General features: G+C 33.8%; 2 protein-coding genes across 2 annotated transcripts; both read left to right on the forward strand.

The window, feature by feature from the left end:
- Positions 1-155: 155 nt before the first annotated feature.
- On the forward strand, positions 156-3,712 carry LOC127254639 (probable galacturonosyltransferase 4). Its single transcript, XM_051279856.1, has 9 exons — positions 156-689; positions 804-838; positions 930-971; positions 1,073-1,190; positions 1,276-1,463; positions 1,599-1,870; positions 1,957-2,314; positions 2,488-3,063; positions 3,148-3,712. The coding sequence occupies exons 1-9, from the start codon at positions 581-583 to the stop codon at positions 3,421-3,423; spliced, it is 1,974 nt and encodes a 657-aa protein (XP_051135813.1). The 5' UTR covers positions 156-580; the 3' UTR covers positions 3,424-3,712.
- A 4,444-nt stretch (positions 3,713-8,156) lies between these two features.
- LOC127254976 (probable E3 ubiquitin-protein ligase EDA40) lies at positions 8,157-10,963 on the forward strand. Its single transcript, XM_051280366.1, has 3 exons — positions 8,157-8,549; positions 8,681-8,782; positions 9,451-10,963. The coding sequence occupies exons 1-3, from the start codon at positions 8,403-8,405 to the stop codon at positions 10,735-10,737; spliced, it is 1,536 nt and encodes a 511-aa protein (XP_051136323.1). The 5' UTR covers positions 8,157-8,402; the 3' UTR covers positions 10,738-10,963.
- The last annotated feature ends 1,057 nt before the right edge of the window (positions 10,964-12,020 follow it).

Here is a 12,020-nt window from a genome sequence, read left to right on the forward strand (position 1 = left end):
TCCGTGTTTCATCAATGCGTCTTCTTTCTGATAATTACACTCCTCAACTAAATTAATAAATTAATAAAATCCTGATTAATTAGCGCTGTAATAAATGCACATTTCCCTAATTTTCTGCACAGTTTGCATATCAAACTTTCGACCAACGGAAAGAACCGAAAAAAAAAAAAAAACAATAATTATAATCGTCGCGACATTAAGCCCATATCCCAATCCGCCATTATCAGCATTTTTTCTGGATTAATCTTTCGCGTTCTTTCCCTTTCCCTCACGGCCTTGATTGCTTGCTCCAATCGATTCGATTACTTTATTTTTTTATAATTATTTTTTTGCGTGTGATTTTGACTGATCTGAATCCGGGCTGTTCTTCCGATTTGTGGAACCCTAATTTGGGAGGAACAGAAATACTGCGTCTTATCTGGTCCGCATTTGGGGGCTTGGTGTTAGAATTGTTCAACGAATCGAGTCTGGAACTTCCAGAAATTGGTTCGGTGCAGTTGCTTCCGGATGTTTAGTTACGCGTTTGGGAAAACCTAATTTCGATTCGGAAGTCGACACTGTGGAATTTGCTGGCTTGAAGATGAAGATGAGGCTGAGGAAATCAGTGCTATTTTTTCTGCTGGTGACGGTTCTTGCCCCCATTGTTCTCTACACCGACAATCTCGGAGTCCATTTCACTTCATCTTCTTGTAATTCTCTCCATTTCTATTCATTGTATCTGAAGAACTGGATTGGTTCGTTTCCCCTATTTGGCGTTTCTAGGGTTTATAACTGAATGCTGGTTTCTTCTTTGCCTTTTACAGCCAGGAATGAATTTGTCGAAGATCCTTCATCCTTCGTAAGTTCTCATCCCTAATCTGTCCTGCGTTCTTCAAATTTCTGCGTTAATTTTGATTGGGAATGATGGATTGACGAAACTCTGTTTGCAGACATTTGGGGGTGAAATTAGGGCTTTAAAAGTACTACCTCAGGTATAGATTTCTTCAATTTATCCAAGAATTTTTTTCTTTCACAGATCTTAGTTGTTTTGGATTCTCTTTTTTAACTTATTAACTGCTGTTGCAATCCGCAGGAGCCATCAACAACAGTTAAAGAACCATTGGGTGTAATTTATTTAGAAAATTCAACCAAGACTGGTTTCAATCAATCTGAAGAGAACAGCAGTCGGATCACCAGACAGCTAACTGAAGGTTTCTTATTCAGCTTATTTTCATCATCGATTTTGTTATACCTAATCAAAGTTTATGTATTGAGCCACTTTCTGGAATATAACAGAATTAGCCCAAAATCGAACAGCAAATTCATCCAGTTCGGATGCAATCATAAAGCAGGTCGTGGATGAGAATCACATAAAGCAGGTGACTTATCCCGCCGATGTTCAGACACAGAAAGAGCAATCAAATTTGCAGAAATCGACGCTTGGACAGAATGACGGCGCCGTGAAAACTGCCCCGGAGAAAAAGGTACAAAGATTGTGATCAGTATCTTCGAGTAAAGTCTTTGTATAATTGTTAAGTAGATGGAAGTTAAAAACCGTTACGTCTGGCCGAGTTATTATTACCATAATCTTGATCGCATCGGTTCTGATTCTGTTCCAGGAACGTGGACGTGGAAGGAACTCTTCCCGAACAAGGCGCAATGCTGTTTCTAGGGAGCAAGCAAGGGCGAGCACCGGAAAACCGACAGAGCCAACACCATTGCCAGATACCATAGTTCGTCAGCTGAAAGACGTGCTCGTCCAAGCGAAGGTTTACCTCTCACTTTCTGTGACTCGAAACAATGCACAATTTATGAGGGAGCTCCGATTGCGTATGAGGGAAGCTCAGCGCGCGCTCGGAACTGCAACGAAGGATGCTGAACTGCCAAGAAAGTGAGAGCTTTTTACCCCAGGATATTTACGATACCTTTGGTTTTTGCGCAGATTCTCATATTGTTCGATTTTGTGTTGGAATGCAGTGCTTATGAGAAGGTGAAAGCTATGGAACAGACTCTGTTGAAAGGGAGACAGATGCAAGACGACTGCGCGTCGGTGGTGAAGAAACTCCGCGCGATGCTGCATTCATCTGAGGAGCAACTCCGTGCCCACAAGAAGCAGAGTTTATTTTTGACGCAATTAGCGGCGAAAACGGTTCCGAAAGGGCTTCACTGCCTTCCTTTGCGCCTTTCGCTTGACTATTTCACGCTAAATTCGTCACAACGGCTTTTCCCAAACAGGGGAAAATTAGGTGATCCCATGTTGTTCCACTATGCCCTGTTTTCGGACAATATATTGGCTGCTTCAGTTGTGGTGAACTCGACGATAACACACGCTAAGGTAAGAAAACAAGTGCTGTTGTGTTTTATGAATGCTGGTTTTCGTAATTTTGTTGGTAAATAGTGTTCTTTTGCCCTAAATTATTTCTAATTTTAACAAACGTTTAATTTGTCGAATTGTTTTGCTGCCTTCACATGTACATTAGAAGTGTGACGTTCGAGTATGCATTGCAGGATCCTTCCAAGCACGTCTTCCATGTCGTTACAGATAGGCTGAATTACGCGGCAATGAAAATGTGGTTTTTAGCCAATCCTCCCGGCAATGCAACGATTCAGGTTCAGAACGTCGAGGAGTTCACGTGGCTGAATTCGAGTTACAGCCCAGTTCTCAAGCAGTTGGGCTTGCGCTCCATGATCGACTATTACTTCAAAAACCGGCGAGCTGAACCTGATTCCAACTTGAAATATAGAAATCCGAAGTACCTTTCGATCATGAACCATCTCCGGTTCTACCTGCCTGAGATCTTCCCGAACTTGGACAAAGTTTTGTTCTTGGACGACGATGTCGTCGTCCAGAAGGATCTCACTGGTCTTTGGTCACTTGATCTAAAGGGAAAGGTCATTGGAGTGGTTGAAACTTGCGGAGAAAGCTTTCACCGGTTCCACCATTACCTCAACTTTTCAAACCCTACGATTTCAAAAAATTTCGACCCCCGGGCTTGTGGTTGGGCTTTCGGAATGAATATCTTCGACTTGAATGAGTGGAGGAAGAAAGATATCACCAAGTTGTACCACAAATGGCAGGATCTGGTAAATCTCGTTTCGATCCGTTTTCATCTGTTCGATAATGTTTGCTATTGTATCTAAAAATTGCTCGTTTTTGTTTATACACAGAATCAGGATCGTTTGTTGTGGAAACTTGGTACACTCCCGCCAGGTCTAATAACCTTTTGGAACCACACATACGCACTCGAAAAATCATGGCATGTTTTGGGACTCGGTTACAATCCAAACGTGTCGCAAAAGGACATCGAACAAGCAGCTGTTGTCCATTACAACGGGAACTTGAAACCGTGGCTTGAGATTGGCTTGCCGAAGTTCCGAAACTATTGGGCAAAATACGTCGACTATGATCAGTCGTATTTGCGGGAATGCAACATCACTCCGTAATGTACGAAAAAAAAAGGTTAACTCCCCGTCGGGCCGCCATTGCAGGTCTGTATTTTGCTAATGAGCTTAGCTTTCGTTAACGCAAGCTATTTAATCTGTGGGTATATATTGGCTTAGCGGAGCATCCTAGGATTGGATTCGATTCGATTCTGCGATTCTATACATTTGTTATTTTTTTGATCTAAATCGATGTAGATGTGCTGCCAGGCCGTGTTGTCTATGTGCATTATACAATTATTCGTTTTTTCTTCGTTGGTTCGATATGTGAAGCGCCCTCTTATATCGATAAGTTTCGATTTTTCCTGTTTTAATATGTGCTGTTTGTTTCTTTCCATCGATTGGTTTTGCTTTTGTCGTTATGAATCTTGTGTTGTGTAGATTTGTAGTTACTTCCTTGGCATTAATAATAGGTTGTTGTTGGAACCTTATATACCATAATGTGATAATGTCTTTGCTGCCGACAGGCAGTTGGGTGTGTGTGTGTGTGTGTATGTAGATATGCATATATTTATTTATGTCTTTTATGTAATATCTATATTGTTTTGATAATTATTGAGGTTATTGATTGAATCTTAATGGGTGCCCATAGATAGATATGATTTGGAAATGTTGTGAATTTTGAAGTTCTATTTTTTTAATTTTTTTGTTGGTTTAAATAGTGATTACATATTTGTGGGAAATGAATTATTATTGTATATTTGTGGACACTAGTATAAAAATTTAAAAAGAAAGATGAGTGATATACAAAGAAGATTGGAGTGATGATGTAATATTTTAGGTAAAAAAAATTGATTGTTTGTGTTTCAATTTGAAAAATCTTTTGTGAGATTGTGAGATGATAATATATATATATCTATATGGAGAATGGTATTTTTTTAAAAAAAATAAAAAAAAAATGTGTAAACAGACTTCAATATTCGATATGATAGTTTTAAAAAAATAATATTGATGAATATTGTGAAAAAAAAGATTGAAGATGCAAGCAAACATTATTTTGTTTACTGGGTAATTATTTTTATTTTTTACTATTCGAATTTATACGGAGTAAATTTTATAAAAATAAAAATAAAAATAAAAATGTATTATTATTTTTATTGTAATCTCCAGCTGGGCTGTGGTGTATTTGTGCACACCACTTATTATAAATACAACTATTTTACATTATTTTTGTTATGTTAAGTGTGTATATATATATATACACATGAATTTACACACATATCCAGCTGGCTCAAACATGTAAACAAAAAGCCTGTTGGAAGGCAGGAATGAATGCCTCTCTTAGGTTGCAGGTACGTGGACTTGTGATCCGGGATCATTGTATGTTCGTTCGTTGCTCTGGAGCGAGGTCCGGGGCCTTGGAGGTAAGTGGATGGTGTCTTTCTATTTGGTTTTGATTGCCAAATTGGTATTTTTCTTAATCGTTGAGTTACTGTCATTTTCTAATGATGTTTTTATCTGTATATTTATTGGTGACGTGTAATTTTTCATCATCACAATTATTTGGGATATACATTTATTTAATTAGTTTCGTGTAATTTTCTCGATCATAATAACTAAATAAATTAATTATATAGTGTTTTCTTTTGGAGAACTAAGTGTACGTTTTTTCTTTTTCTTTTTCTTTTTTTTTTTTTGTGGGCTAGTGCATAAAATTGGTATGAGATTGGGTCGTAATTTAGGCCCAATTAAAATATATAAGTGCATTTTCTAAGGAATTGAATTCAATCAATTTTTATTTTTATTTTTATTTGGAAAATAAGAAAGAGGCAGAAAAATTGAAAGAATATAATATATATACATATAATGTGAAAAATAATTCTTTAGTTTTAAAATATACATTTTTTTTTTATCTGTTCTAAGTTGATGCTTTTTGTTTCGAATTATAGACTTATAGTTGTAGTGGTGAATATTGTTGAATTAAGCAAAAGGCAAAGTGACAATCATTAGGTCATCCATTTTGACTGACAGAATTGCAGATTACTATGCATTAATTTAAATCAAATCAGCCATTATTATTTACTATCACTGCCTACACGAAAATTTAGAATAAATATAATTAATAAATAATTAAAAATAATTAATTTTTAATATAAATTATTATAAATTAAAATTATAATGACTAATTAATTTAATTAAAATTTAAAAACTATAAATTAAAAAATTTAAAATAAAATTAAGATGGATAATCATTTTTCAAAAAATGAAAGTGACATTACATGTGCGACGGACATAAACGACAACGTAGACATGGTAAATGAAAAAATACTATATTTATTTACTTTTTGAGATAAAAAAAACTACTCATTCCCCTTGGAAAATATAACTCTATTATTGTATATACAATAATTTAAATAAATTATAATTAATAAGTAATTAGAAAATTTGTTCATAAAAATAATTATTATATAATAAATAAAAAATTAAAATAAAATAAATTTTTTATTAATTATAAAGTTTATAATAAAATTAAAGCATATAATAATTTAAAAAGAAAATTATGTAAAATAGGATATAAATAAATTATGTAAAAAGGAGATAGTAATACATTATTTATTTATTCATTTTAAATGTCCGCAACGATAATGCCCAATTGGGCCTTTTTATTCTTTTGAGGTACAAAAGTGAGACACAGACCACCATTGGTATCAACGGTTAGAATACGATGACCGGATATTAAATATTTGGGTACGTATTTTTTACCAACCATTGAATTTTTACTATTTTAAACTCAATGTTTTTATATTTTTTTTCTCCCAAAATATTTAAGTTCGGCCAGAGATTTACTCATTGCGCACTTTCAATAGCAACTACGGTTCCAACAAAAAAAAAAACACTCAAAAATTCTTTACTTATAAAATACTCGTATATTTGTATTTCCACTGATTTATATTATTAGGAGTATATATTTTTATTTATTTATTTAACATTTTCAAATCAAAATTTGCACTCATTATTTTTTAGTATATTTTGAATAAATTTTGATCTAATTTAATAATTTGCAAATTAAATCAAAAAAAATTAAAACAAAAGTTTGATTTGTGATATAATTGATAGTTGAAAGTGAATAATGTAAAAAAAAAAAAAAAAAAAAAAAAAAAGAAAAAAAACAAAAACGGAGACATATATTTGTTCAATAAAGATAAAATGACTATTTTTAATATAGGTCAGTAGAATCTTATTTTGGAAAAACAATACTTCATCCCTCCCATTAATAAGTATCTAATTATTTTTCACGCGTAGTTTTAGGTATATTAGTATTATATTGGAATATAGTAGAAATAAAGTATAAATAACTAAAATAACCTTGTTAGTATATGTGATATAAAGGTAATGGCATTTGTGTAATATATTGTAAGTTGTAAGGGTATCTGTAATGTTAGGTAGATAGTACAGTTATTAAATATAAAAAAAAAGGAAATGGATACTTTGTTATGGGATGGACTAAAATGGAAAAATAGATACTTTGTTATGGAACGGGGGAGTATATTAATTGGGATTTATTGCTAGAATTTTTTGTATTTTAATAGTATTTATTTTTAAGGTAAAATAATACTTTATCCATCCCACCACTTATTATATTCATCTTTTTATTTTTGTTTATTTTATTTATTTTGTCACTTAAAAAAATTTATATATCTTAATCTTATTTTAATTTTTTTAATTTATATAAATTTTTAAATTTTAATTAAGCTAATGAGATATTTTATTTTTAATCTATAATTATTTTATTATATAATAATTATTTTTACTAATACATTTTTTAATATTTATTAATTATACATCTCTTTAATTTTTTTGTGTCTACATTAAAATGGATGGCCTAGACAAAGGGAGTAGTTGAATGTAATTTATATATTTTAAATTATAAGATTAAGTAATGAAAAATGAAACAAAAAGGGTAAACTAATTCATAATAAAATTTTATGGATTAATTATACAAAAGTATTGAATATAATTATTATTTTATTTTTATCGTATAATCCAAAATAACATTTAAAAGGCCAAGTGTGGAATAACATACTACAATGTGTACTTTCCTTTGCCACAAACTTGTGTATGTCTGTTTTTGTAATTTTATCTGTGATTTGGATTTGTTTATTCATGTTTCTAATAAAATTTCATTTTTTATATATAATTTAATATCACGATAATAATTATACATTCAAATTTACTTTATTTCAAATATATGGAGATACCAAAAAAAAAAAAAATCAAACTTGGTCTCAGATTTTGGGCCCATAACCTTTTTCTTTCTTACACCTTTTGCTTTAGTATTCATCAAGTTTTTGTTATTTAAAGTAAAAAAATATAGTCTAGATATATTTAATAAAGTTAATATAGAGTATTTTTCAAAATAATTAAAATACTCCATCTGTCAGCTAATTATCTATTTTGTCATGTACATTTTAGTAAATATATTTTCTACAAAAATATAAAATTATATCACTTAATATTATTAAGGGATATAATAGTTTTTATTGTATATCAATTTATACCACATATCAATATATTAAAATTTACTTGCAAAAAAATAAATAGATAAATAGACGGTAGACTGAAAAAGTATAAAAATACAAAAACATACCTGCTCAATGTAATGTTTTATATATATATATATATAAATATTAAATTCAATTAAATACTGATAATTAAAGTTCAGTAATCATCACAGTATCGTAGAAAATTATTATAAAAAAAATTATTTCCTCATAAAATATGAAAATGATTAAAGCACAGTGAGTAGGCACGCAAATGAACAGTATTTAATGGCGGAGCGACGCCAGTGCGAAAATAGATTCCACGCGAAGCGAATCGATCTCATCCTCAGTCGTAGGAGAAGAACTGCTTGTGAAATGATGAGGAAGAGGATTGGAGATTTATAGGATCTACAATTGATTTTGGCGATTTTGAGAAGAGGTGTATGCTTTGGTTTTCCGTGAGGGATTAGAAAGGGATTTCTTCATAGAGTGGCGGTGGAAATGGGTGGCGGTGCCGGTGGAGGAGGCGGCGGCGCGTCGGGGAAGCTGAAGAAAGCGGTGAGGAAACTATTAGGGCATACGTGGCTCTCTTTCTGCCGGAGAGACCAGCAAAACATGGTTATTGACAGCTGCGCTGCTGTTTCGCCAGTAATTCTCTCTTTCTCTCTCTCTAACACACATTTATGTGTGTATGTCTGCATATATGTTGTGCTTTGGAATGTAATGCTGTGTTTTGGTTGGGAAATTTCATGATTTCTGAAAATTTTGTTGGTGATTAGGTATGCCGTGATTCATCCAACAGTTCTTCACTGGAAAATGAGAACATCTCTTCGGAAATCATCGTGCAGGGAGTTTCACACTCGAGTCCTTCTTCCGAGAAGGTATTATATATGTCCATATATCATTTCACTTGCAGTTTTCTCCATCTCAATTTGTTTTCTAATATACATATATTTGCTTCGTGTGCTATTATTCCTTTCGTTATGAAAGGTGAAACTCAATTTGTTTTCTAATATATATATATATATATATACACATATATATGTATGTCTATATACTGTGTTGTGTTCTTTTTTTCTTTAAAGGATTTAGTTCTTCGGATGCAACGGAAATTTGTCGTCTTCACAACAAATAATAAAAAGGTTTACGTTTCTAAGGATTTCTGACAAGTTTCTAAAGCTATTAGTTCCTTTTTGAAACATCAGCAAGAACTAAGAAGAAGAAGAAAAGGAACCTGTTTTTGGATGATATTTAATGAACCTATGAAACAATTTGCAATTTCAATCTTAACAAATGTACATAAGTAAAAGGAATTGGACTAGGAAATGAGGTTTTGGGTGCTCAAATCTCTTGCAACCAAATGTTTTATTGGTGCTACTTTGCCTTTACGAAGATAGACACAGGACATAGGGTTGTTTAGTTTCTGTTTGGTCTGTGAATATCTGATTTTATTTGAGTTTCGCCTTGGGGATATACATTTATTAGTGTTGTATTTGTTGAAAACAAAAAGGGATTGCTTTCTTACCTGTTTCCTCTATGCATCTGGCAGAACTTGTGTGCAATATGTCTGGATCCTCTGAGTTACATCTCTGGCGGCAATCTCAGCCAACCGGTGTTTACAGCCCAGTGCTCCCACGCATTCCATTTCGCGTGTATCACATCGAACATCCGCCATGGCAGTGTCACTTGTCCCATCTGCCGTGCTCATTGGACCCAACTACCCCGCAATGTAAACACCCGTTGTTTATTACACAACAAGTTGGATCCTGCCCCACAGATCCTTAGCAACTCCATTGCCAATATCCCGGGGCGCAGGGATGCACTTCTGCCTTCTATAAGATACAACGATGATGATCCAATTGTGCCTGACTATGCTAGCAATCAATCCCGGCTCCATCTGTCTCTGCATCCAAACTTAAATGTTTGCCCGCATGAAGCTTCTGGATCTGTTCCTTGCCCACGTATCTCGGAAATTTTACCCTCCCATGGAGAATACCCATACGCTATTTCCCCAAGAAACAGAGCCTATCTCTGTGTAAAATTATTGCATCAACCTGGAATTGATCTGGTTTTAGTGGCAAGTTCTAATGGACCTCATTTGAGGCTGATGAAGCAAGCAATGGCGCTGACAGTTTTCTCACTACGCCCCACAGACCGTCTGGCAATAATCACCTATTCCTCTGGTGCAGCACGAGCCTTTCCCCTACGGCGCATGACTTCTTACAGTAAGAGGGCAGCATTACAAGTCATAGACAATCTATTCTACGCAGGACAGGCTGATCCAATTGATGGGATAAGAAAAGGTGTCAAAATTCTCGAAGATCGACTTCACAAGAATCAACGGTCATGCATCCTCCATCTGACTGATGCCCCATCAAGATCCTTCCATTGGATTGACCCTGATCAATTTCCAGTCCCAGTTCATAGATTTCACATCAGAGATGGATTTAATTCACCTGACAGCATCTTTAGCCACAGATTTGAGGAATTCCTAGCTGGAATGCTGGGTGGTGGAGTTGAAGATGTGCAGCTGAGAATCGGAGAAATGGGTATTGTTGTGAGCATCGAAGAGCTTAGAGGTGGGGAGGAGAGAAGGGTTCCAGTGTTTGTAGGTGAGTCAGGCAAGGTAAGTGTGGCCTATATATACAAGGATGATGAAAGTATTAAAAGCGGCGAAGTTGTTGTAGGTATTGGGGACAAAGGAGAGATAAGTGAGTGTTGGAATGAATGTCTGATTGGGGGAAGAATCAGCAGTGTTGAGAATTGGAGCTACCATGATCCTTCCATGGCTCGAAGATGGTCTAAGCATTTGCATGGCTACAGACTATACCCATAGTATATATATATATATTGATACATACATATATGTATTTATGTCATACATGTGATTGTGTATTTGTATATTGGAAATACAATTTTCTGGGAGTTCAGTAATTTTTCAAAATCTATAACTCAATTTTAAATTATTCTGTTAAAATACAATTGTGAATAATGGTATGATTGCAGGAATGAAGTAAAACAAGGTATTCATCTCATCAGCTGAAGAATGTGGAAGAAACTATTACATCTTTTGGCTAAATGATAATCTCTTTGAGAGGTTTGTATATTCTTTTGCTCAGTTTGGTGGTGCCAGCAGTCAGTGTTAGTTTCATCCCCCTTTTGATTTCTTCATTGATATATTTATCTTGTTTGAAATTACTAAATTGATTAAAGTGTATGCGGATGCTGTGTTCTTCGATCCATGTTTTTGGCTAGTGTAAATATATTGCGTTTGTCAGTTAAATTCAAGGCTGTGGCAATATCCTTTATCGGATGAAGAAGAAATGTAGAATTGCATGGATGTGTGAGCTAACAAGTTTTAGTATAGAAAAGGAATTTGATGATTATATTCGATCTGTTATCTTTCATATTCAAGAAGAGCATAGCTTATGAAATTGTTCCTTGTTTGGTGCTAATATTGATGTTATTTAGCCGAAATATTATATGCCTATTTGATTCTGGAAAGATGGTTCTATGTGTGTTAGCGGGCGTAAATTTATTTATTTTTCATATTTTGATCAGTACTATGTGTGTAGCACATGTGTTTGCTTTTCTTGCCAGTGACATATTAGTTGTAACAGCGACTTAATAATCCTGTCGACTGCAAATCTTTTCCCCCTTTTCGGGTGAGATGATTTTCGAAACCTCTTATATCCAAATAGTGCTTAAAATTTTCTAAGTCTCGTGATGCTTGTGTCTTCTTGCAGAGGCAATGAGGAACTTGTAGGCAATGAGGAAGTCATTTGGCACACCGTGACTTGTAAGGTAATTTATTTGGTTAAAATTCATCTAAATGGTGACTTTATATATCTTTATATGGCTTTTGCATTGGTTGCTTGCTTTGTTGTTGATTGAGTTCGAGCTTGAATTTGAGTTCAGAGTTAGGATTATCAATATTAATTGTCACAAATATATACACATATAGAAGAAGTTCATTAGATTTGCAATTGATGTTGACATATTATAATTCAACATCATATGATCATATATCATCAATAAAATTATTTAAAACAAGATTCTATCTAGACAGATGTTTCTGGAAGTTGAGAGTTTTGAAAAAATTTAAATAAAAAAACTTGA

This window comes from Andrographis paniculata, unplaced genomic scaffold (genome assembly GCF_009805555.1).
Source record: "Andrographis paniculata isolate CXL003 unplaced genomic scaffold, ASM980555v1 Contig52END, whole genome shotgun sequence".
Taxonomy (NCBI): Eukaryota; Viridiplantae; Streptophyta; class Magnoliopsida; order Lamiales; family Acanthaceae; genus Andrographis; species Andrographis paniculata.